General features: G+C 44.6%; 1 protein-coding gene across 29 annotated transcripts in view; it reads left to right on the top strand.

Moving 5' to 3' along the window:
* The window catches only part of SCEL (sciellin), a 500,729-nt gene that overhangs the window by 119,453 nt on the left and 354,042 nt on the right, over positions 1-27,234 (top strand). For 27 of the 29 annotated variants that reach the window (XM_069640234.1, XM_069640237.1, XM_069640230.1 and 24 more), the window contains 4 exons: positions 10,329-10,394; positions 12,723-12,761; positions 14,064-14,120; positions 17,649-17,702. In XM_069640234.1, the coding sequence (XP_069496335.1) occupies positions 10,329-10,394; positions 12,723-12,761; positions 14,064-14,120; positions 17,649-17,702 (216 nt within the window). The remainder of the gene's footprint in view (positions 1-10,328; positions 10,395-12,722; positions 12,762-14,063; positions 14,121-17,648; positions 17,703-27,234) is intronic. The other 2 variants (XM_069640219.1, XM_069640210.1) reach the window with 1 other exon arrangement.

Genomic DNA, 27,234 nt, shown 5'->3' with positions numbered 1-27,234 from the left:
TTTTCAAGTTGAAAAGAAAATCATGGATGTGTAGGGCCTTTTTCAGTACGTATATTGACTTTACAGTGCATTTTGAGATTGGTATAGCAACTTCTAATAAATCAGTGGAATGTTGTTGAGATGAAGTTGGCATTTGCATACAGAAAACATTACTAATAGACCTAGTGGAAAGCGTGCCGTCCACTATGTCAACAAAACGCTTTTGTGTTCAATTTGTAAGTTTGCTACCTAGCTAGCTACATTCTTGGACTTTTTGAAGCAGTGCATGATTTTTTTTTTAAACAAGGCTTCAGTAGATGTTCTAGGTAGCCTTTCATTATACCCTGATTTCTGCCACAACATCGATTTCTTCCATAATATTTTCTGATGCTACACATCTTTCTAAAATGAAAGATAAGGGGGATGTCTGACATATATAGTGTAGGTGGTCTGGAATGGCTCGAGCAGATGTTACTGGCGTAAATGTGTAATGCCCATTTTACCATAATAGGAAAGCGTACTAATTTATTTGGTCATCTTGATTTCCCAAGTGCCATTTCTTTTTTGTAATATGTTGTTGTTCATATACACACAACAGTGTTATCACCCATCACTGATGTAGTTTGTTTCTACATAAATGCACAAATTCAAAATGAAAATAGAATAACGTTTCTTTTTAAATAAATTAGAAGGCTTCTTTCTCATTCTGGTGATATAAATCTTGCAATGTGACCATTATAAAACTTTCATTTCTATTTTGTTTTATTAGAGAATACATGTAAGTACAATACTGTTACCGATATTAGGGTGGAAGAGAAGAATACGTTTGTTCTATTGTACATAAGAAAACCTGTACTATGAAGCGACAATCAAGCTTTGAATATGTATCAATACGCAAAATCATGATGAATCTATAGATAATGAGTCAAAACTAACTAGTATTATGGTCCAAAAGAAATAGATTCTGAGATGTGATAATGTGTATTTAAACAATTCAAGGGATGGACAAATGTTGGGGATGCATAGGTGTTTTAGGGGCCCCAAAGGACTGTCAGATATAGCACAGGAATCACTCCAAGACTCAGAGAGAATTCAAGGGTTTTTATTGATTGTTCAATGGGCCCTGTGGCTGTCCCTCTCTATCTTTTCTTGACCTAAATGTACTAGGACCAGTTAGTTCGCCTGTCTTGTTCCCCTCTCTGTTTCCTCCCCCCGCCCCCCGAGTTTTGTCTCAACTGTAGCACTTCATTCACTTGCACTAGGAGAAATGTCATCAGGCCTAGTATGCTAGTTTTTCTATTTAGATCATTCGGAAATCTTCAAGGCCTAAGAATGATTACTGTACTCCCTTGTTCCCTTCCCGCCTTGAAGCACTTTGAAGCACTTCACCTGTGTATAAGCTCTATATAAATAAACAATAAAATAAATAAATAAAAGCACCTCCTACCTACCTCAGTCAACCCTGGCCCCGGGTTAGTAGATAGTGATTATTGACCACTACTGTCTAAGGTTTGACTTATGCTATGGGTGTACCCCTAAAGTCTGTTCACCATCTCTTGCTAAGCTCCGTCAGGGTGTTCTTAACAATCCCTACTCTAACTTGTGGCCATTGGTCTAAAGGGGATGTGGGAGAATGTGCCTGATAGATACCCAGCTTAAGTCAATCTACCCCCATTCATGCTCATGCTTCTCTCTGCCTCTGCTCCCTTGTCTTCACCTCCCTCTCCCCAACTTCTCCCACCTCTGTTTGCTCCTCCCTTCGCTCTTCTGTCCTTGTATCTCTCACTCCTTCTAGTCTTTGCCTCCACCCTTAGATGTTTCTACCTCCTCTCTGATCTTGCTACTTCCTCCTACTCTACTACTACTCTACTACTACTCCTCCCGCCTACTACCACTCGCGCACTCCTTATACTATTTACTCTAACCGCACTTGCCACACTAACACTCACACTGCCGTACCACTTGCACTCACTTATCCAATACCTCGACGTCTTCAGAATTCCCTAATTCACCTTCACAATCTGCCGCTCTTTCCTCTTCTGCTGGTCTCTTGGTTTACCGCCTCCACTGCGTCTGACCTCACCCTAACAGCCCACACTTCCCGTCGTTTCTTTTTATATCCTCCCTCCAAACTGGTTGGCTCTCTATCCCTGGCCAATCTGAGTCTGTCAGTATTCTCTCTCTCTCTCTTCCAGCTCGGCCCGCTGGTGTTACGCATGTCTTCAGGTTTGATTTCAATACCGTGTGTCTCAGTCCTTTGTATCTCAGGAAGCAAAGATGGTTCTGGTAAAGGCCTCACTATTTTCTGTTGTGACATTTCTTCCATGGCAAACTCACTGGACCTGAAATTAACAGAAAGCGATTGGCAAGCATTTGTTGTGGGAAGCAGGATGTGAGAACATTGTGGACTACATACAACCAGAATGGCACAAGGTGGGGGCAGGAATTTGGATCCTTTCATCTGGTCCCAACTGAGTTAAGTTCCAATCCCCTCTTGACTAGGCCACCGTACTGTCCTTACCACAGGAGCCTTTTTCCTTTAAGATTAGACACCCTTGACCTAAGTTCTGCGACACCCCCTTCATAGGACTGGTGACAATGAATCGGCCGGTTCCGAATCTGGCTTCCCAGTTGTTATGAGTGGGGCGCTGCATAACACTCCTGACACCTATTTGGTGTCACCTACACTGACACCAAAGATATGCCCTTTCTGACTAATGTTAATATGTTTTTAATTGGTGCTATTTACTTTCTGTATGAGGTTTTAGACCCAGTTGAAGGACACCATGTTGGCTTTAGTGATGTTGCTCTGTTTAATGCTTCACTACCCGAAGAGCTGTCTTTATATTCAGACTTCAGGCACACTGAATATCAAGTTCTTAAGTTTACACATATTCCACCATCCTATGGTCTGTCATTCACAGAAGGGAGAAAGGAGTCACCCAGGATCACGAACATAAGCAGTTATTGAGATCCATGGCCATTGGTTGTTTGCACAATGCAAAACTCCTGCTTTTGCCTGACCTCACCTAGAATATCCGGGTGTAATTAGAGTCTCTTTTTTTTTTTAAATCTAGCCTACATATACATTCCGTGGAGCCCCAAGGAAGTTTTCCATTTTAAAAAAGTGACAATCACTTTAAACATCTTGTACATGACAACTGCTGTGAATTATTCCTTTTTTAAAGCTATAATATGTTTACTGCATAAACCACAGCATGTTATTCAATATTCCAGATCTATTTTTTAAGGCACATCTTTGCATTTATCAGGATCTGTTCATAGTTGATAGGTCCAATGCGCTTGCTTAGCCAGCAGAGGCCAGTTGCTGTGTGCTTTTATGGATATTTTCAGCGCGAAGAGGCCATGAGAATGGCAGATGTTCACCTTATGCTTTAAGCATTAACATAACATTTCAATACAGCAACTGAGGCCACGTTTCCCTATTGAGATTTATGTCATTCTGAGTTACCTACATAGCACTAAATGCTGGTGGGATGGGTTACATGGCTGATAATTGCCTGTTAGCTCAGCTTACAGAACCTAGAGCCATTACAGGTGGTGTAAGCACTACTGCCCGGGCCAGTAAGACTATCAGCACCCCTAGCAAACATCTGGGGTACTAATAGAGATGTCTTTAGAGATAACTCTGCTTCGTGCGATGTCCCTTAATAAAAGCTAAACAAAAACAAAATGGCTGCTGGAAACTGATGGGAGCTTGCAGCAAGTAATTTGACTATTTCTATGACTGTAGTGGCCATGAAGCATGATGGCAGCAGAGAGATGGATGCAAGGTAAGTGCTGTGGTGAAGGGGCCGTAAATGGGAATAAATGGGGGGTGGATGAGAGTAAGTGAGGGAAGTATACAGAGACAACGGCACCGTCAGAATAAAGTGAGGCCATTCTGATGTTCTTTGCCAGATTCGGAACACCTATCTGGCCACCTGTATGGCTGTTGCATCTTCTCTGGGTGCTAATATAGCTATCGCCACCGTGGTCTGGAAAACATAGGGCCAGTTGCCAGCCCTTTATGCCCCCGGACAATGGGGTGATTTGTATTCACACCCCAGTGCTGTGTCTGGGGTGCGAATACTTTAATTTTTTTTTTTTGACAAGAGAATTGGCTACCCACGTCTTGCATGCGCCCAATCTCCCATAAACAACATGATGCCTGTCGCCATACTAAATAGAAAAGGGACCCAGTCCCTTTTCTCTTTCAATGGTGAGCCTGGCACAGACATGGAAGGAGCAAGGCAGCTAGAGCCTAGAGCCCCAGACATATTGGTAAATCAGAGGAGGAGGGGATTGAGGGTATGGTTGGACATGAAGTGGGGGTCAGGAGATCGGGAGGGAGACTGGTGGAGAGTTTGAGGCATTGAAAAAAATGGAGGGCCCTCAGGAAGGGGCGCAGGTGGCTGTTGGAACACGGGTGGGCTCTGGCAAATTTCGGCCCCCATTACCATCCACCTGTGGCTCTGTAATTGTAAGTGTAATAGTTTATTTGTAAAGCACTTATACACAGACGAAGTGCCTCAAAGCGCTTAATTTATCCAATGCTGTTTCAAGAATGTAAGCATTGGCACATAGAAAATATGACTGCAGTAAAGGAAACAAAACAACCACCAATTCTAAAGTTCTTATATTACACAGGATCAATTCTGGCAGCATGACTGTTCCTTTGGTGCAGATTTGTGTTTCTGTAATTTTTGAAATGCTGGAGAATCTGGGTTACATGCAATAAGGGCTTCTATCAAATGCAAGCCACATTCTAGTTAAGGGGCCAGGTTCATCTGCAAATCTGTATGAACGAATAGATTAATTCATTTGCTTGCTGTATGCTATGCTGTTTACAGCTAGTTTGCATATTAATACTGGGTAACATTAAAGAAATGTGACGTAGTTATATGGCATGATACAGTTTAGAAGGGGAGATTATTTGCACTTTAACAATGTCTCAGAAAATTCCCAGTAGTCTGTGGAAACCTGGGAAAAATTGTGTCAAAATTAGACAACTAAATGCATGCTGCCAGCATTGATCCTGTGTGTTATAAGAACTTTGGAATTGGTGGTTGTTCTGTTTCCTTTACTGCAGTCATATGTTCTGTGTGCCAATGCTTACATTCTTGAAACGGCACTTCGATAAATAAAGAGAAGTCACTAAGGTGTAGCCATCGTTAATAATAGAGTGACGGACTTGCAGTAAGGTGCCTTCCACAAAATGGCCGCTCTTGTGTAAATGAACTATTTCCATGTTGCTGAAGCATTGTGGAAACAATTCCAGATCTGTGTAGCGACCCTGATTTGTACCAACCTTTCGATCAGAGAGCATGCCACCCAGATGGCAATCCAACGAAAGTGCAGCTCCCTCTGCGAATCAACAAAGGTAAGTGATTACTGGTGCTTTAGTAGTATCCATGGCCGTGATTAGGGTGGATGGGATGTGTTCAAGGATAAATTGCAGTCCAAGGAGGCCCTTCTCAGTCTAATGTTCCCTCACATTGTTCTGCTGTCATCGTACACTGTCACGTCAGCTGTAATGATTTGCGCTAACAACATTTTGCTGTTGTGTTGACATGGCAACGTGCTCTCCAGAGGACGACGTTAAAGCTGCTTTGCCCTTACCTTGGTAAGTACTTGTTGGCATTTTAACATCAAATTATTGGCATCATGGTAAGAATACAGCGAACACCAATAATTCATAGAATAAAGCGCCTCACCTGCCCTGACACTGCACAAGGGCGCGTGAGTCTTGATGTTTGCTATTTACATGGAATAAAATATTGGTGTCCTCGCTTTCCTTACTGGCTAGGTGACTGCAAGAAATTTTCTGCTAGAGATTAGTTAATAGCACCACAGTTTGGGATTAGTAATTTATTGACATCCAATACGACTATGCCCATTTGGTTTCATATCATGTGGCCTGATATGGTTCTACGTGATCTGATTGGAAAATTGGAAAGTTTTCATTGAATATTTTTTTTACTGGTCGATTTTGCTGCAAATATATGTGGGGAGAGACCTCTGCAGCCCCCTCTTAAGATCCCAACCTTAGCTATTCGTCTAAACCCACCCCCAATAATATTTGGGACAAAATTTGTAAATAATTCGATGAATTCTTCTTCGACAAAATCTTCTGCGGCCAAAACTCTCTATCCCGCCTGATAAACATAGATGTGTTGCCCTCTTGTGTTTGCTATGTTCCCGTGCAAGTAAACAAAACAACAGCATTCTGTAAATGAGCAGATTCACAAGAGTGAATCGGCCCCCATAAAATCTGCGCGCGGTGAGGATCATTTTTGCGTATCAGAACACTTGTGGAGAGGGCATAGGGAGCATGCCTCAGCAATATGCACCATAGAGCAAAGTGGATCCTTTTGCACAACGACATGCACTTTGATTTGTGGCAGATCTGCTCCACCTTTCCCTGAGCACTGTCTCCCCTGTCGCAGGTCTGGCATAGGAGGAATCGCAGTGGTCTGCTCAAGATGAAAACAATCCTTTCCTTTTACATTTCCATCAATGTGCTTTTCCTTTCCCCGCTAATGTAAAAATTGCAATCGTAATGCTTTTGTGACCACGTATCCCGCCTGGGTAAGGGGCTGGTCAGCATGTCAAGGTAGGTTGGTGTGACGAATCAACTTGCGCTGCACCAGAGGTCCAGGGATGAATCAGCCCCACACCTCTAATACACCAGAAGGGTAAAGTAAATTATAAACCTCCTTGTCCAATTTTTGGTAACGTGGACAGAACGGCAGGCTTATGTCCGCAAGGTCGTGGATCGTTGGTTAGTTGCAACACAGCGAAAATACAATTATTGCCCAATGATAAAAGGGACTATCCAGTCAAGGTTGTATACACATATCTATTTCATTATTATAACAACGGACAGTTCTAGCACACTACAAAATACAACCCACCCTGTAAAGGAACACAGAGGACAGACAGTTTCACAAAGGAAAGGGAAGCACTCTGGATATTGACAGGAGGGTTGTCAAAAAGGAATCAGTCTTAACTATTCAAGGTTATTTGATTTCAGCACCAAGGGAGCAAGGGATCATAAATGTCACTAGGGGCCTTCGGAGAAGTGCCAGGGGGAAAGAACCACAATGTACCTGGTGCTTGAGATTATCTTGATGCTTGACATCGTTGAGTCGGTTCCCGGACGCTTTGCAGATCCTGTGACAGAGTTCAAGACGGGAGACAGCTATGGGTATCAGGCAGCAGGCAGTCCGGCAAGCGAGGCTGGACGGACGGTTGTAGGCCAGCCTACACGGCGGCTTGGGGTCAGGAATTGTTGTGTCTGTGCTGGTTGGCAGATCTGGAACGCTGGTCAAGGCGTCTCAGACAGCTTTAGTGACTGCAGCATGACAACAGTCATTGGTGCAGCCGGTCCCGGTTCGAGGGCTCAACTGCCTCGAAAATGCCCTTAAAAAATGGACGCTGTTGATGCTTGTGTGACACTCCTCCTAGCTTCGAGCAAGGCTCGTGGTGTCCTTTCAAGGCAGACGACCCAAAGCTGAGGAGAGTGTTTGCAGGCAACGGTCTTGTCCTTTTTCAGAGACTCTCTGGCACTTCCCACCTAGGAAGCTTGCTTGCAGAACCTAGTAGGGCATTCTGGGTGCTGGCTGGGTACCGGTTCTGGAGCTGCTGGATGGGTCCTCTGAGTCTGGTATCTCCCTCTGTTCCCTGGGAGATGTTTAGGGGAGGGATCTTGCTTCCCGCTTGGATTTCCTGGCCTTCTGTCACTGGCGGAAGATGTAAGGTAGACTGTACCTTCACCCAGGGCCCAAAGGAGTCCTTCATCTTACTCCTTTCAAAGTCATCGGATGATCTGGCAAGTGAGGGTCTCAGCCCTCTTTTAAAGCTAAATGGGCCCCAGTGATAGGTGCAGGCTAATCCTACCTAAGGAACCAATCTGGGGTCCCCACCAAAAATCTTCTGTTATGCGTGAGGCCATGACCAGAGTGCTTTGCAACAGGAAAGGTAGGGGGTGACCCCACATACTCCTAAATCCCACCCATCTTCCTGTCTGTTGTAGATCCAAGTGTCTCTCTGATTAACCGAGCCCTCTGTGGCTCTTGATCAAAGCACAGGTCTCCCTTGAAGTTTGTAATGAGAGCAGACTTCCTTTCTCCCTCAAATCACAAAATTCTCCCTCTGAAAGGTTCCGCTCTGCAGGGGTTGCCTACAGTACTAGTGGACCCAGCCATGCCATTCACTGTCCTTCATAAAGAGGGGTGAGAACCAGCTTAAAGTTGGCACATTGCATATCAAAGAGGTGTTAGCCCCGCCTTCCTGTTGTCTGTCCTGCGACCAAGCCCCTTTTACAGGCTTGGCTCAATTAACTCTCAACAGTATGTGTTGTCAGCAGCAGTTGAGATAACAGGAGGGCAGATCCATGGAGCCTTTGATATTTTAATTAGGCTGTCCATGCTTGGAGGAAGGGGTTGTCTTCCCCCTTCTTGAGATGCTTTAATGTACCCGTGGCTGTCATATTCCAGCTGAACATGACAGGGGAGGACGGCGCCTGTAGGCTGTGTCCTCATGAAGTACACATGACTATGCATTTTGTTCAGTGAGCAGGGAAAATGTGTGCGGAATGGCCTTACACATTTTTGGAGGTTGATATCCCATCATTTAGTTTCATTTAAAAAAAATCAAAAAGTCCAGGCGAGCGCACACTCCCCGTGCGGATGGTCGAATTCTTCATAGTTGGCAAATGCATATCTAGTTGTTGGGAAGGCGCCTACTTCGATACTCGTAGATAGGCTTGATGCTGGAAACGTGCAGCTAGAGGTGGTTCCTCCTTTAGTAAGCAAATTCTTGCAGTGACTCAGGGAGTTGATTGTAGGGAAATGGGGCTTGCAGAATTCAGGGCACTCTTTGCACCTTTGGAATTCTATGGATACCCTTGACAGGCTGCCAAATTTCTACCAGCAAAAGAAGCAAGAAGGCAGAAAACAAAAATAAAATGGACAAAATGAAAATACATTTAAAATAATTGGTACTGTGATAGGAATACATTGGCTGATAAGATTAATTCATACACTAATATACACTCGGCTGCAATATAGATACACTAAGTTGTAGGAGGCTACAGAATTTGTTAGGCACATGCTTTAGTTTCTTTTAGAAGGCATACATTTTAAAAATCCAATCAATTCTATCTGTCCTTCTTCAACCATCATCATGTGTCAACTCTAAAGGGACAGTCGTTGTGCCCCTCCATTTTGTTTCTAACCCTCCCCTGTGACTTGTAAAGGGTATTGCAGATGAGGATATTCTTATTGGAATTAATGAATGCTGCTCCACATATACAATTATATGTGATTGACCATCAGCTACAGTGATATATTCTGCTGATTGGCTCCAGATCACCAGCCTGATAGCACAGCAAGTAGGGAGCTTGCTTTGACATCAGTGCAGAGCTTGCTGACACAGGTTTGAATCCCAGCAGGGCAAAACTCAGCCTTTCATTCTTCTGAGGTTGATAAATAAGCACCACACACCATAAGCAGTGCTTAGATACCTGAGGTTTCGTAGCTCTTTATAAATGTCAAATTATTATTATAGACAACAAGAGTGAAGCAAGAGTTGTCCATGATGTCACTCAGAACTGTGGAAAACTGCTGATTTCGAATTGCAAGTTCCTCATGCCACTCCCCTGCCGCTGCAGCATCCCCTTTCACCCTCTGCAATGTCTCCCTGGACCTGCATTGTAGGAAGTGTAAAGGGGGGCATGGGCAAACACCCTGTCTGCATAGCCACGCACTTGATTATGAATTCCATAATATTCTGCCATGACGTAGGAGACAGCGTTCCGAAATGGAATTCACGTGTTCCAAAGGCTTGTGTCATATAGAAGGGGACGCCATATTGGCCTTAATGATCATCCCCCAAGCGTGCGACAGCCACATTCATCATATGCCTTCTTTAATGTAAAATCAAGCAGCCATTAGCTAGCCATTGGCAGGCCAGTGAGCGGATCTAATTGTCTGAGGTCAAGGTTCTGGACCACAAGGACGCTTTCCTTTTCACTGACTCGTCGTGTACACGTATTGATCTGTAAGTGATATCGTATGCAAACCTAATACCTCTCCTGGGAGAGAAGGCGTCTTTAGCAAATGGACTCAAACTACAGAAGAAGCTGACGTCTTTGGGAAATACTGCAATCCGACCCTTTTATCCTTCCTCTGCCATGATTTCTGTGTGGACCGTGGGACATTATGCAGCGGTGCGGTGTTTGAGTTATGAATTTCAAAATGTGCATTCCTGACAATTAATGCAGTGTTTTTTACACATATGATGTTGAGAAAGGTTATATAATTATGCAAATTGCTTTTGGACAGGATTCCAAGCAAACCTGGGGTTGATGCAGGAAGAAAGGCTGCGACGCTGGAAAGGTTTTCTACCACGTAAGTGCTTCCATTCGCCCACGTGTCGTGTCGGTGAGGTTTTGTGCCATATGCTGTAACCACGAGTGGTGTTTCCAATGCTTTGAGTGTGATTAAAGGGTTGCAACACTGCAGAAGCAGAACGTGCGAGGGGGAATGGCATACTGTTAAATGAATCCTGCGACTTACTCTTGAAGAAAGAGCTTAGGCTCCTCATGGCTTAGTGCGTCACGATTTGTTCTGCGAAAATCTAACCGTGCAGGGGAGCGCTACAGAGTGGAAAAGGCAGGGGGGGGTGCTTTCAGCAGGGTCCAGCACAGACATGGTGCCACCTGGCATACACCAGAATAGGCCAAGTCCCTGAGAAGGGCTGAAAAGGAACCCAGGACAGACAAGGGGGATTGGACGAGTAAAACGTAAAAGGACTAATGCGCCTGGAAGTAAGTCTCAGGGTTTTCTTGACATAGGGGGTACCAAAATCTAGAGGGTGGAATGGCCCAGGGATTTTTGAACAGCCCCAGTTGATGGATGGGCAACACATTTTACCACAGGAAAGTAAAGGGGCAACAAGGCCGATTCCCGCTTCTCCTACTCTTGCTTTTTTCCACCCAAATTGAAAATTTTCCGACGTTATTTTTCTTTCTTCACCACTCCAATTCACATCCGAGGAAGGGTACTCATCCAATCAGGTGGGAGGAAATGCAGGCGAGAACTGACAGTGTACTGCTCACATTTCACCAGCCACCCGATGCCCTTCCCTAGGTGTTGCCATCTTGATTGTGTCAATGGCCCCCTAGCTCCCCCTCACTGCCTCCCCATGCCCCCACACCCTTAATGCTCCCACACCCCTCCCTCCCTACCCACTTACTTGTTGAACCAGAGCTTTCTGTCTTCCCATCCTCGGTATCTGCCATAGAAATAGAAAAGGGACACAGTCCCTTTTATGCTTACTAAGGTGGCAGCCATCTTGTTTTCCTTTTTTTCTAGAGATTGGGCTTGAGCAATATGCGAGTAGCCCATCTCCAGTAAAGAAAAATGTAAAACTATTCATACCCTAACTGAACCCCGGTGTTCGAATAGCTATCACCCCCTTGACAGGGTTGTGTACCTGCCCGGTAACAACCCTGAATCCTCACTGGACTTTGCTTGGGGCTCCCCATGCTGGGGATGGCAGGCCATTACCAGCTAGGTATGCCCCCCAACATGGGGATGATTGTTACATCAACTGCGTTTGCCAATGTTACTGTCTCGCTTTATTATATTTTGTATTTTTGGACCACAAATGTAAAGCCTGTTTTCAGGCTTACAAAAAGACTATTTCTGCAGTGCAAAGTCAGTGCAAAGTAATTTTTGCAGTACAAAATGAACTTTGCACTGCAAAAACACACTCTACACAGTTCCATGAATCAGGGTTTGTGTCAGCAGTGCAAGTCAATTTTCAGCAGTGCAAGGTCACTTTGAACCGTGCAAAAAATTCCATGAATCGGGCCCTATATGTCTTGAATTAATAAAGGTATGCATACAATAGTGCTGCCCTATAAGACAAAGAGAATTTTCTGGTGGAAAAAAGCATGCTTTTGAGCTAGTTTGCACACCCACAATGCATTGCTCACTGGCTCTGAACTTTAGGTGAATTTCCGGGGATAGCCGCTGGGTGGCCCTGTGGCTTGTGTGGTCTAGCTGAAATGGTATATTCTACTCTATAATTCTCTCTCTCTCTCTAGCCCACTATCACTTATTTGCCTCTCTGTCCGAATTGCACCTGAAGGGTCTGCAACCTGCAACTCTCTGGATGACTTGTACTACGACTTCCATGATCCCTCACTCTTGATTGTGTTGTCTGGGGCTGAGGAAGGTTGTGGCCTAAAACCTCAACAGAGCAAATGGTTGTAGACCCCTGCTCAATTACTTGTTCCCATTCTCCCACACCTCACTCTTTCTTATGATTCATCTCTATACATTGCTCTTTTCACTTGCTTTCTCTCACTTTCTTTCTCCCACTAGATTTCTTGCTTTCGCTCCTTCCTTCCTTCCTTCCTTCCTTCCTTCCTTCCTTCCTTCCTTCCTTCCTTCCTTCCTTCCTTCCTTCCTTCCTTCCTTCCTTCCTTCCTTCCTTCCTTCCTTCCTTCCTTCCTTCCTTCCTTCCTTCCTTCCTTCCTTCCTTCCTTCCTTCCTTCCTTCCTTCCTTCCTTCCTTCCTTCCTTCCTTCCTTCCTTCCTTCCTTCCAGAAACCTTCTTCTCTTTCTATGTCTTATTTTCCTGTTATTTTGGCAATAGTAGCAAGTGAAGTGGACTGCATGTTTCAAGTTACTTTTTGCTAAATAGTCATAAACCTTCTTTGTCACACAGTACAACTTCGACGGATAGCTCCCCGGAAGGACCAAAAACGTACGTATAGTGAACTTTAATTTGCACATGCTTTAAATATCTTTGGGTAAAATACTATTTTGAATCCTCCATTGTGAAATACAAGTGCCCGTATGTATGCATGTAATTTAAAGTAAATTACCAAAATTCAGAAAAGAAACTGGGGCATGTTCTTGATAGTAATCTGTTGGATTTCTTATAACACAGATCATTTGAAATAGTATAGAATAGTAAGCATTCCTCTTCCTTTTTTAGCACCTTCGGCAGGTGTGGGAGCCAATCAGGTTGCTCCAAACCCAGGCTGAATCTACCGATGCAAACGCGAGTTCGGAGCAACCCAAGTGCTCTGCACACCCGCTCTCCACCGGCACCCCTACCCTAAATGGGCTCCTTCTCCTTGGTTCCCCCACTGCACGTCACCTTGGCTTCCTGGTAAGCCATGGAAATAGAAGAGGGGATCCGAGCAGAGCCCCACCTTCCATTTCCATGGCAACCCCGACTCTCCCCGGCTGCTGCTGCGAACAAAGCACTGCAGCCGTTTTTTTTTCATTGCTATTAGCACCTCGAGGGTTTGCCTCGCGGTGCTAATAGCAATAATAGCATGTTCTGCAGGCTTGACCGGCCGCTAACGGCAACGGGACCCAGCATTAATGCCCTCGCGAAGCCCACAGAATGCAGGATTATTGCTATAGTAATAACAGGAACATCTGCAAGAATAGAACATGATACAGAAACCTTTCCTAAACCCAATAACACCATTTGTAAGAGCCACTAATGAACCTGCGGTGGGCGGAGAGACAATGTTTCCTTATGGAAATTCAGGAAGAACATAGACACCCTTAGCACTTACAGATAACTAAATATTTTGGGCAAAATCAAGCTATTTGGGACTGCCAGAAAAACATCATTACTCTAGTTGTGTTTGCCTCAGCAGGCCTGCTGGACCTTAATGATCAGTGAGCTGAATTCTTTTCATTATCTCAATATATATCCTTATTTGGTGGAGTGCAGGAGGGCCCCTGCCAGGGTGGCGCCATCCCTGACTGTAACCCATCATTCGCTCACAGGGCGAGGTCAATGAGCGATCTTTGGTCCCATACCAAAGTACCCCCTTTCTTTCAGGGGAAAATACCCTTTTAAGATCTGGGGTCAAAGAAGCCCATGATCTACTACTGGAGTGGGCCGCGGGTCCTTTTGGCACCCATCAGGGGGAAGTCCTTGTTTAAAATTATCTATGTATCATCCAGTTGTGGACTTCTCGCTGTAGAAATGTCTTGGTTGCCATTTCATGTTCAAGTTGACTTTTTTGTTTTGCCTTGACAGGAAAACATGGAATTCTAATTCTACCACCACCACAACCACCACCAAGGAGACAAAAAGGTATCAACATCGCCTTATGTGTTTTCATTGGTCTAATAGATGCTCAAAGAGCATCCTGCATTTATGAAAATCCAGTTAACAATTTTTTTTCAATCACAGAAAACATCAGCACTGTCCAAGCCAATAGGTTTGGCTTTTTTGTTGTGCAAATGTTCAGCCTAACAATATATCATACTTCCGCACCAATGACACTGCTAGAACAAACTCGATGCCAATGCTGCCAAATGATGCCGACCCAATGCCACTCAGCAGTTTCCAGCTGTTTTTTCTTTTAAATCAACCCTACTGCCTGCATGGCGGATGCATGTCACCTCACACAGAGCAAACTGGTGAATGGATGTTCATGGACCAAGGCTGGCACAAACCTATCCCACCTGTCCTAACCTGACACATGTATGTAAGAAAACTCCATGCATAGCGAGGGAATGACTAGAAAACCGAGCCTCTTCCCCACACCTGATCATGAATGAAGCTGACATGGTGTAAGAGAACACCAGACAGATGTGTTTAAGCTTTAGTTGTTGAGGCCAGGGTTGGACATGTGGGGTGCAATGTGATTGCGATGGATTGGACAGGGAAGACAGGAAGAAATAAATCTGAACAATTCAGACGAAAGAGCTTAGGAAAGACTGATGAAGGTGAGCAGAGAAGGCCCTGGAAGTTCTCCTGCAGTGAAGGAATGGAGTAGTTTCTGGGTTCAGCTAGTCTGTGGCAAGTGGGTGTGAACTATATAAATGTAGACAAATCTAAATATAGAGTGCTCAACAATTCGATTACACTACCCAACCCAGCATAATCAATGGTTATGAATCATGGGAATTGTAGGCCAAAATATCTGGAGGGCCACCAACTTGTCTGGCCAGTGACAATGCCCTTCACTCCCTGAGATGCAGGTTGAGATGTTGAACAAGCCCTCAGTAGGGGCGGCCGCTTATTAAGGGCTTCTTATAGAAAAGGGGAGGGCAAGCAAACCCTAGAGTGGGGCTGCTGACTACCACTTTCAGAGGACAATCCTTCTTGAATGACCAATGCATGGGGTTTGCATTTTTATTATCTATAGGCGATGAGGACTTGAGGGTGTTTGCTTTCACAACCTCCTTTCCTGCCCTATGGGATTAGATCCCCTATGGGCTCTGGCATAATTGTCCTTCACCCTACGGTTAATACCTCTGTCACCCATTTAGGCAGCACTATACGGTTTCTTTGACACCTGGCGGGCTTAGCATTATAGCTTGAGTCCAGCAGATGCACTCAATTACCAGAGCTTTTTACCATTTTCCATCAGCTGTTTGGCATTCTTACCCCAGATCCTTTACTGGTGGCGATGCCTCAATGTGAGTTGGGTTTACCTTGATCTCCTTTCTTCCAAGATCCCAGTTAATGTTAGATGACAGGTAGGGCCGATTGTACACCATCTTGCTTTCCTAATATAGTCTTGCTACAATGAGCTGTGAGGGATCGTACCATAATGTCGCCACGATTGTGGCGACATTATTAAAATTGGTGCGGAGCGCGGTATGAAAATCCCGACCCCCATCACTGCGCCCAAGCATAGTGGGGGTTGCAGGGGTGTCCCCCGCTCTCCTTGGATGCGCTAACAGGGCTCAGGGTATGCAGGGGTGCCCCCGTTTACCATTATGGTAAGCGGCGGATAAGATATTAAAAAAAAATCTTTTTAGAAAGGACCCTGTGGCGTGAGCCCCGCCCCACGTAAGTGGGAGGACCTGACACTGTAGGGGTACAAGGATGTCGGTGGCCCACACAGGAGTGCGCCGCAGTAAAGGCAAGTGGGGGCGATTGAGGGCCGCGACAGGCGCAGGCGGGCAGAAGGGATTTATCTGATCACTGCGCCGCGCTGTAATTGCAGTCGACATTTTTGTCGGCCGGAATTACAGGCGGCGCAGTGAACACATAGATTCAGCTGTGACACTAAGATACTGGTGAATGGCGTTAGCCATGTTTTTCTTATCAGGTGTTGACATACCTACTCTGCTCTTTTCCCCCAAAACATTCTGAACTCGCAAGGTGGCCTTGATTGTTTGGGAGTTTTCCACACTCATTGCTGCAGTTTAGCAATAGCTGCCCACATATCCTATGCACCCCCTAAGCCCTCATTATGGGTGGCAGTACCAGTAAAGAATAGGACGCATTTCAAATGCTGCCTGTTTTGCCACCCAGCTAATTATAACTCATGTGGTATTTACTGCATGCAGTCTAGCTCTGGAATATGTAGTGCACGATTATGAATTCAAATACCACATAACAGTCGAGGAAGCAAAAAAAGGAAAACATTGCTGTTGATTTTGGATTCTTTAAATAATGCTAGCACATCCCTGATACTTCAGAGAAGAAATCAGTATGGAGACGACCAAAGGGGGTGAACATGTTGGCCTCTCGCTTGTCCATTTTCTGACCCCCTTTACAATAAAATGTACAAGAGGGTCACTACCGACCCTGATGTGTATTATTGTACAGGATAGGCCAACTTTAGGATCCGCTCTCCCAATCCATTTCCATCCTTAAAACTGAGATGGAAATTAGATGTTTTTAAGTGCTAAAAAGTATGTTCAGAAATACTGCATGCAAATCCATCAATATTATGGCGGTACCAGCGGTAAAGTTATAATTATGGGTAGACCCTCGGGTTACCGCCTGCAGAAATGGTAGCGACTGCAGACGGTAGGTAACCGGAAGGAACATCCACCAAATTCCTCTTGAGCCTGCCAGGCTTTTTGGGAAAGACGAAGCGGCAGGTAGGAACATCTCTGTAACATGTCAGCCAAGAGACCGCAGGCGGTCGGATTGTGGAAAATGGGCTGAGGATGATATGCATATGCGTGGACAGATATCAAAACCTAATCTGTTGCTAAGAAGACTTCAAATGTCCTGCACAAGGAACAAAACCAACGAACGCGAGACTCGACCTATCCCATACCTCAGAGCAATGATTCTCCCACTGTTGACTGACTAAACTCCCTCCCTCCCCCATTTTGCTGGCTGTTCCGGCGTTTCGGAACAGCCCTGTAACCATTTTACATGAACAGATATTTACCTGCGTTGCCTCGTTGTCCTGAAGCAACATTTGAATAATTTAGGCCTTTAAGTTACATTAAAACAACTGCCACTGAGACAAAAGAGCCAGCGCTGTTCTGAATTCCAAAGGAAGGCGGCCAGCTGCTCTGCATAATCTTAACAATCTGATCATGCGTGTGCTCTACACACTGAAAACGTGACTGCACTGTGGAAACCTGAAAATCAAAGGGACCGTATTCTGGGTGCAGCCTCCAAAATCTTTCCTGAATTCATCTGATGTGCAACACCTGACCTAGTGTCCCCACCGTGAGACATGTGTTCAATCTTTCATATTCCGCGGGCAAATGCAATCACTGGAGTGCGGCCCTTTTCATTTAAGTGATCATCATCAGAGGCGGACAGCAGCCATTTTGTGCATCACTTACATAGGAGATAAATGGCATCTTTGGCAATGCGCTGTCCTCAAAGGTTTCATTGTTCACCTGTCTTCCACAGGCAGTCCTGGACCCCGGGAAACAAGACCACCACCACCACAGAGGAGACCAAGAGGTAGAGACTGCTTTACGCTTATTTTGGATTGTATGATCTATTGTAAAACATCTTGAAATTCTTATAATTTAGGGTGAAATCCATGTACATCTTGGAACACGCGACTGATTTGCTTTTCGGGAGTACTGATGTCTCTTTCTTTTCAGCATGATGGTAATGTAAATCGAATTTCTTTAAATGTGCCATCAACTGAGAATGCAAAGTATTGGGCAACATTAGTATTACAACATGAAAAGGGAATTCGTATTCGATTCAGCACCAATGATTCTAACGCAGGGAGCTGCAATCTGCAGCTTTTCAGATGTTTTGGACTGTTACTTCCGTGATCATTCATCATTGGCCATGCTGGCCAGGGCTGATGGGAGTTGTATTTCAAACATTTTGATTGCCAAAGGTTGCCCTGTATTAATGGAATTTAAGGTATGCAATCCGACCTGCCACAAATAGCAAAAAAAGCATGGCATCAGCATGAGTGGAACATCTGTTTGAAGAAGTCTATGTTGTGGTTTTGGTCTTCTCATGGATCTAGCAAACACTTAGTTGATCTGTGTGGCCAAAGAGTTTAGTGCAATGTATAAGAAATTGTCTCGCCAATCAAATTTAGTATGCATCACAAGAGTGTGGGTTGGTGGTGTGCGTGTACGCATGTATGTGTCTGATTATTGTATCTTTAAACTAGCTAGAAAGAAACAGCCTATTGGACAAAAAAGGGGGGAGAATACATTACGTCTTGACAAACCAGGGTTTGGACGTATTATAAATGCTGTAAGTAAATAAAATAAATAGAACAAAAGGGAAAGCGAGGAGAGGTAGGAACTTGATCACGGGAGGTGTGCGGTAAACTCCCAGCTCCTTATTTCAATATAGAATGATTTGTGACATATAAGCTACATACACAGTGTCTCTCTCACCTATGCATGGAAATGCATGCCATCACCCACCCCTGCAAAGGAAGACAATGAAACAGAGACTGTAATGATGCAAGCACTCTGGATACTTAACAGCGAAGAAAAGCTAATAAACAAAGGCTATGTCTTTCCGAAAAAGATGCAACAGGGAGCTTCACCAGTCTCTAGGCACCCAACACATTGACTAGGGCGCCTAGGTACTTCCAATAGTACCTTGATCAGAGTTGCAGTGATCCAGCCAGGGAGCAGGCATCAAGTCAGGTTTGAGAGGAAGCTTGCTGTGATTCAATGTGGCATTCGAAGGATGCGGGTCAAGGAGGCCACAAGGGTTGGTTCAGCATTTGAATAGGGGTCGAAGATGAAAATGCTAGTGGTTCAGGGTGTGATTCCAGATGTGGCGATTCAAAGGCTTCGACAGTGGCAAGCCTCTTGTTCAAGCCATGGTAATTGACATGCTCAGCTGGCACAGTGAGGTGGTGAACTGGTTAAAGAAGCAGCAACAGCGGTTTGAAGAGGTACAAAGAAGTGGCAAAGGCAGCACCCCAGGTTTCATTGGTTTGATTGCTTGCAAACAAGATCAACAATGGTTCGACAGCAGTTTGACCTAGTAGAATGCAGCTGCTTTTATTCTTCAATTACTATGAGACCCATTCCATGGGCTCAGGGACAAGATGAATCCTTTTCCTTGTTCTCCTAACCATGGGGAGGTTGGCAGACACCTGCAGGAGTTCTTCACCTTCAGCTAGGTCATGGTATCAGTGTACCAGAACACCTTCTTTACCTCACTGGCTGAGGACTTTGGATAGATCAATTCTTTCAACAGAGGGCCAAATTAATTCTTTTTGAATTCCTGGAGGTCCAAAATCAATCAGAGAATCAGAGAAAAAAGGGGAGACTCCTTCCAACAAGGCACAGGGAATTGATAAAAGGAAGGCAATTTTAAGGTTCTTGTTACGGTAACAAGTGACTTGTGCCTTTTTGCATCATGCCCAAAGTGCTTTGCAGGAAATGTGGTAGACGGGAAGGGAAGAAAAGCCCCCAGAAAATCAAGATGGTGGTATCCTTTCTCCCTTTTGCTCTGCTATGCCTGTCTGTCATATGACACATCTGACACAGTTTGCACGGGTGAAATCACCCTTGTGTAGAGGCCATGCATACATGAATTATTTTAGGGTTGTTGTCACTTCCTGCCCCCTATAACCTTTTCTGCTTTATGGCTCTCCATGTTCACCTGCTTACACATCCAAACCTTGTCTTTATCACTTCTGACAGCTGGCCTGGCACTTGCAGATTATGTACTTGTTTTTTTTAGCTGGTACTTATAAAACGCTACCTGAACATTTATGGCCCCCACATTTCAAAGGTTTCCCAAGCTCATCTTGTTATGTTATTTTATTTGTCTTGCGCCAAAGCCCTAAGGCGTCCAGGCGCTGAGCAGATAGGCAGAGCAGTACAGGGGCATCTGGAGACTCAATGGCCCTCATTACGACCCTGGTGGAAAGGGTTTTACGCCGGCGTAAAGCATGGCGTACCTTTCCGCCAGACTACGAGTTCCCGTAGCGCCATGGTGATTTTTTCGCCTGCTTTTCGCAGGCGGAAAAATCCATGGCGCTACGGGACTTGTTGTTAATTACGCCACCGTAATTTACGGTGGCGTAATTAACGCCTTCCCCACTCCCATTATACCCTATGGGGCAAAAATGGGAATGGGGAAGGGTAAATGGGGATTGGGGACTTACCGCCCCGCCAACCTCGGAATGGGGCGGTAAGTCCGCCAACCCCCATGGCGGAGTTGGCAGCTTTGCGCCATGGACCATGGTGCAAATTGCACCATGGTCCTCCGCCAGGGTCGTAATGAGGCCCAATGTATTTACATAGTCTTGTTTTAAGGATTTCCTGAAGGCAAGATGCTTTTCCTCCTTTCGGAGTGATTCGGGCAATTCATTCCAAGCCCGTGCTGCCAGGACCGTAAAAGAGCGACTGCTTCCCGGGCTTTTTGAACACGATCCACTCTAAGGAGGCAGGCCTTAGCTGATCAGAGGTCTCTAGTTGGTTGGTAAATAGCCAACCTTTCTTTAAGGTACTGGGGGTGGGCGGAAGTCCCAAATACAGATTTGTGACCTAGGGTCAGTAACTTAAACAAAACCCTGTCTGACACTAGTACCCAGTGCAACTCTTTCCGAGCTGGGGACAAAGGTTCTTTCCACCCAATTTGTTTTAGGGCCATTAGACATCCATGTTCCAAGTAATTCTAGTGTGCTCTTCCAAGAAACTAGAAACAGCCATCCCTCTGAAAGGCTTGATATCAAGAGAGGCCTTATATTTCTCTTTTTTCTTATACAATTTCTGTCTATTCCAATGACGATCACTATAATATATGTTTCTGTCTGTAGTCTCGAATTTTGTTTTATATGCAAGTGTTTATAAGAGAAATGTATTTTGTCTTAATACAATTCATTATATTCACGATGCAATGACGATGCCTATGTGTGTGTTTTTCTTCCTTAACAATTTCATGGGCTACTAACTTTGGGATATATTCCATTAGTAAAATTGGAAAAGGTTCCCCGACACAACCAAAGTGTTTTGCCTCATTCAATGACAAAATTGGGTTGAGCCTCTCCCGTTAGTAGTACTACTTCTTTTGTGTTTTTCAACTTATTTACACCCCTCGCCGGGAACAGAGTACCCGGCACGCACGGGACGCACTAACGTACACGGGAATACCGTGTGGTATGGCTCGGAAAAGAGCCAATCCACACGTAGTATTACCGTTGTACAGCGCGCGCCGGGTACTAATGTCAGGTTGTTAGGGAATAACTGGTGAGGACAGGATGCAACGGCATTGATGGCATTTCCTTTTGAGCTTTTCGTTGGAAATTGGGCTATTAGTAGTCATGGCCTCGGGTCCTTGGAATTGTTAGACACCTCTGCTTGATGTTATCATGAAGTCTCTTGCCAACATAAAGACCAACAACAAAACGAGGTAGAGACTTGTGGCTCTTTGATGAGATCAAATCTGAGGAAACAATTGTCTGAGCTCTTGGTAAATATTTCAGAAAGCAGAAGGCTATCATGATTGTCTAAACAATGGTGGAGTTTTCATGAGTACAGCCTTTTAGCCTTGTCAATGAAATACTGCACTACAACCTTTTCCTGTTTGTTGAAGTGACGGATACAACAGCAAAAGGCATAGACATTTTAGAATATTGGTGAGCCATTATAAACAATGGGTCAGCAGAGGGCCTTAACCATTATTACACATCATGCATTTTCTCTCCCAATAGTCTACCTCCATGCCCAGTGTCTCCCTTAGCTGCCATTCTACCAGGGCAATGGTCGCTGCATTGTTCTGAGCATGTCCTCCAACGGCTTCCTTTTTGTTCTTCTGTTCTTGAGATTCAGCCATATTGTATTGGCATGACAGCCCTGTGGCGGGGGTGGGGAGGGTGAAGTTATAGCAGGTGTCACCGTCTCAGGCCCTTGTTTGTCTCCTTGGAGATTGTATGGGGCCCATAATTTGGGTATGGGCCAGTAGCACCTATTCCAACCCTCCCCCTCCTCTTGGCTGCGTCGCCTCAATAGTATTTGGCTAGAGCTTGCCTCGCAGGATGTCACGTGAACGAGTATTGCCAGTCTCCTCTTCCACCTTTCTTTTGGAGAGCACGTGCAGCCTCGCTAGATGACAACTAACAGGGGATAGGATATCTGCAAATACTCGTCGTACGTCACAGCTTTCAGGAGGATTGCTCGGCGCCCACCAGAAATAAAGCACTTTCTATGCGAACAACGTTTTTTTCCACAGAGATTGCATCCCTACATTGCGTTTTACCTCACTTCTCTAATATTTACAAATCTTAAGAGGGTTTCAGCGTTTCTATCAAAAATGTAAACACATTTAAAAAAAAATGTATCTGAAAGTATAGAGCGACTTGTAACTGTACCCATATTAAATTATTCTGGATAGTTAAAAAATAAACCACAATTAGAAATGTGATGAGGATGCATATGTATGGTAACCTGAAATGACCAAGATGTGTAATGTCACGTGTGCACATGTGTCTGTGGTAAGTGAATCAGGCTCTTCTGAGCTGCAGGCAGGAGCATAGTAGCTGTCAGCTCACCGTTATTTCCATCCCTCTATTTTAACGGCCGAGAGAAGGGAGAATAACCCACAGATACGCCACCCTTCAAAGGCCTGCCCGATACAAAGACTGAAGACCTGACCATGGTATTGGTCAATGATCTCATGGTGTTTAGGCTGCAGCCAGTGCACCCATCCTGAGGTTGAGCTACGCACACAGGTGATCACCAGTCATAACTTCAGGAAGTCACATAGTACTTGAACTTGGAGAGGAAGCTCTCAAAAGCTACAAGTGGTAGCCAAATGGCTCCCCGGTATTTCGATCCCTGATTCACCATGATAATGACTTGGAGGCAGTAGTTTTCTGCACTCATCTTTAACCTGGTGCTGCGGTGGACTCCATCCCAGCGCGAGAAACCTTTGCACCAGCCTCCCCCTCCAACACTAGTTGGCAGAAGAGAATGCTTACATTTATTGTGCAAGAGCCAACAATGTCTCCTGTCGTGCACATACAATCGTCGGCTCGAGGTTTTCAAAGGTCTCAAATGACCCCCACTTGAAAGTCAAATGACTTGCTTCCAAGACAGTTTTAAAAATATACATGCAAGCCTTTGTAATTCTAGTCCCGTGGTATTTCTGTAGCCATTTTTATGCAGACAGTATAACAGGAAAGTGCTTAGGGATACTAAATAGTCACAAGATGGACAGTCGTTTCCTCCCCTGCTCGTGTCTTCACTCAGGTCGTGAAAAATGACACCCTTGAAATGTGGGGGCCATAAATGTGCAGGTAGCGTTTTATAGGTACCAGCTATAGGTACCAGCTATAATAAATAAAGAAGCTACAAAAACCCAAGGTATATAATCTGGGAGTGCCAGGCCAGCTGTCCTAAGTGATAGAGACATGGCTTGCATGTGTAAGCAGGTGAATGTGGGCAGCCATAAAGCAGAAAAGGTTTTAGGGGGCAGGAAGTGACAGCAACCCTATAAGATTCATGTATGCATGGCCTCTACACGAGGGTGAATTCGCCCATGCACATTGTGTCAGGTGTGTCATGTCTGCGATTTGTCTTCATACTTTAAAAATCTATATTCTAGACTTACATGCCCTTTGCTAAACCCTTAAATGATCAAGTACCATTTGTAAAATCCTGGATCCGCCACTGGGGATATGTTCTGAAAATGAAGTGAGTGTAACTCAGTAAGTTCGAAGGATTGCTGTCTGGCAAGGGTAGAGAAGCCCTAGAATGTTCTTATTGTTATTTATAAAAAGAAATGATACAGACAATCCATCTCAGAACAGCTGGCCTGCTAATCAGATCCCCCTTTCATCAAACTCCATGACAAAAGCATAGTGCATGTCTGGGCTCTCCAGCATCAGTATCCTGATGCCGGTGCACGCCATGTGCAGAAATATTTTCAAGCGTTGTTTCTGTAACAACAGAGCTCTTGATTTAAATGACGATGTTTGTAAGCATACACATATGTTATGTTATTGTGATTTACACTGCGCACCGCTGCCATTTCCATGGTCTCCAGGCGCTTGGGCGGATCTGAAAAGGAAGGAGGTTAGGGAGGTCAGTTATTGTTATTGAGAGGGAAAAGCGCAAGAGAGCTTGGATGTGCTGTCGGTAGCTTCAGTTCGGAAAAACCTGTCACTGGGTGCTGGTTTGTTTGGTGCAGGTTCTATATGGGCGGTTAATGTACATGTGGCTTAGTGTCCTGTTGGGTGTTGTAGACTGTCAGTTCAGTGTCTTTAGTTTCTGGTGTTGTTGTGGCGGAGGCATGTGTCTGGCTTGCTCAGATTTGGAGGGTGGGTATGCAGACTATTAGAAAGTTTTTAGTACGGTTAGTCGGCCGAATGCAGTATATAATGACTATGCTTAGAAAAGCACCTTAATTCAATATAGTGGCTATAGTTGAACATGCACCTAAATTCAGTACTGTGGCTATAGTTGAACATGCACCTAAATTCAGTACTGTGGCTATTCTAAAAAATGCACCTCCAATTAATATAGTGGCTATTCTCAAAGAAGCGCGCAAGTTCAGTATAGTAGCTATACTCGAATATGCTGCTAAATTCAATACAGGGGCTATACTCAGATATGAAACTACGTTTAATACAGTGGCTACACTCAAATATGCACCTAAATTCAGTACAGTGGATATACTCTATGTAGAATCTATGAGAAATTAGCATCTGTAATAATTTATTTCACTTTTGTGTGAAAGATATCTCTCTTAAATGATGTTGCACTGGCTGAGCAAATCGACAGTTTAGTTTACAGTGTAAAATATAAAACCGATAACTTTTATGATTATTATGGAGGATCACCATTAAACCATATGAGTGAAACTTTCTCTGAAGAATATTAAACTGCTCCGTAAATCTGCATTGCAAAGCACCAAGTCACATTATAAAGCAACCAGGCAATATGGAAATGTGTCAGATGTTCATCAAGCAGAGCTCCAAGTGTTCGTACGTTGAAGGCGTCAATGGTTACAAACATTAAGGGCCTCATTACACGGTAGGCGATAAGGGTTTACCGGTACCGGTATTTTACAGGGTACCGGTAAACCCTTACCGCCTTACTACGAGGTCCCTTTGCGGGTTGGGGAATTTAACGCTTGCTTTTTGCAGGCGTTAAAAACCAACAATCAAAGGGACCAGGGAGCTAATTACGGTACCGCAATTTGCGATGCCATAATTAGCACCTTCCCCATTCCCATTATGCCCTATAGGGCAAAAATGGGAATGGGGAAGGGCAATGGGGGAAGAGGGAATTACCGCCCCACCAACCTTGGAATAGGGCGGTAATTCCGTTTTCCACCAAGGCAGTGCCGGTATTTTACAGGCATGGACCAAGGTGCTAATAGCTAATAGCACCTTGGTCCACCGCCATCCGTGTAATGAGGCCCTAAGTATTAAACACATTTTCAGACAGCATACTTCTAAAAGTTGTTATTTTTTTTGTTCTTCAGCTTTTGTAAAGATGGTATCTCCACCTCTGAACTCAGGATGCACTAAAAGAATAAACATTTGCATTAGATAATGGGCCTCATTACACGGATGGCGGTAAGGGTTTACCGGAACCGGTATTTTACTGGTACCGGTAAATCCTTACCGCCTTACTACGAGGTCCCTTTGCGGGTTGGGGAATTTAACGCCTGCTTTTTGCAGGCGTTAAAAAACCAACCCGCAAAGGGACCAGGGAGCTAATTACGGTACCGCAATTTGCGGTGCCGTAATTAGCGCCTTCCCCATTCCCATAGAGCCCTATGGGGCAAAAATGGGAATGGGGAAGGGCAATGGTGGAAGGGGTAATTACCACCCCGCCAACCTTGGAATAGGGCAGTAAGTCTCCTTTCCACCAAGGCGGTGCCAGTATTTTACCGGCATGGACCAAGGCGCTATTCACCGCCATCCGTGTAATGAGGCCCAATATCTTTCTTTGGGATGTATAAGGACGAAGTTTATATTGAGAGCTTGTGCAATTTCATCTACCATTCTTGCGGTGGGGACGCTGGGTTTGCAGGATTTTGAGCTATTTATGTTTGTTAGTGAAGCAGAAGAGTTTTTGCATCTGATCTGCCATCCGCTCAACCTTTAATCCTGGAAGTCTTATGAAACTGCTTGGCGCACATGTAAATGAATCTTCCCAGAGAGCTGCACACTTCCTCACCATCAGTACAGCAAACTAAATTAGTTCAACAAGCAAATGCTGGCTGTAAAAAGGTACACTTTATTAATTAAGAGTTAGTCGCAAAAACAGCGATATGTCTGCCGGGATAGCTCAGAACTTCTGTTTGGTGAACTTTTGAAATCGTTTGCTCGGAGTGGCCCCTCTCTATGATGTGACATCATATCCTGCCAGTGGGAGGTCGGAGAGGGGGCAATGTTTGACCCTGGATGAAAAACAGCTGCCGCCAGCTTAAGGTTGCCATCATATTGAAGCTTCATTTTAATAACTACCCATCAATTTGGCCCAGAATATATTATGACATGTTGTGGGAAAGTTATCACTTGGCAAGACAAAGTAGAAACCCATGTGTTCTGTTGGAGGAAGCAACGTCTATGGGTTCTCACATTTTCAAGAAAGTCAATTCTTTTTTTTAACGATGCAGCTGATGAATTTGTGCTTTATTTCTTCTGATTTGAAAGAGGTATTTGTATACGTGTGGTGATTAATTCCAGACATGACATTTGTAACTAATTACCAGATCCATCAAAAATGCTGGGGTACGACTGGTACAGAAGCTCAAGAAGCCTTGGCAGATTTCTGCTGCATGCTTTGCCTTTCATGGGCTGTCCATAACAGACTGTGCACACTTCATAATGGCTAGTTTGACTATTTCCTGTCTGCATCGACCTAGCCCAGCATGCGTATAGCAAATTCTCAAATGCTATATTCCAGGGGCAACTTTACTGTACGTCTGCCGACTGTAATGGCAATTTGAACAGGAGCAATTGCATTAGTTCTAGTGCAAAGACAGTTGCACTGGAGCGAATTCAATTGCACATTGTGGTGAACCAGAAGAAGGA

This window comes from Ambystoma mexicanum, chromosome 7q, assembly GCF_040938575.1.
Source record: "Ambystoma mexicanum isolate Mex_15411 chromosome 7q, UKY_AmexF1_1, whole genome shotgun sequence".
Taxonomy (NCBI): Eukaryota; Metazoa; Chordata; class Amphibia; order Caudata; family Ambystomatidae; genus Ambystoma; species Ambystoma mexicanum.
The sequence above is the reverse complement of the archived record's forward strand: the minus strand, read 5'-3'. Positions and strand labels throughout refer to the sequence as shown.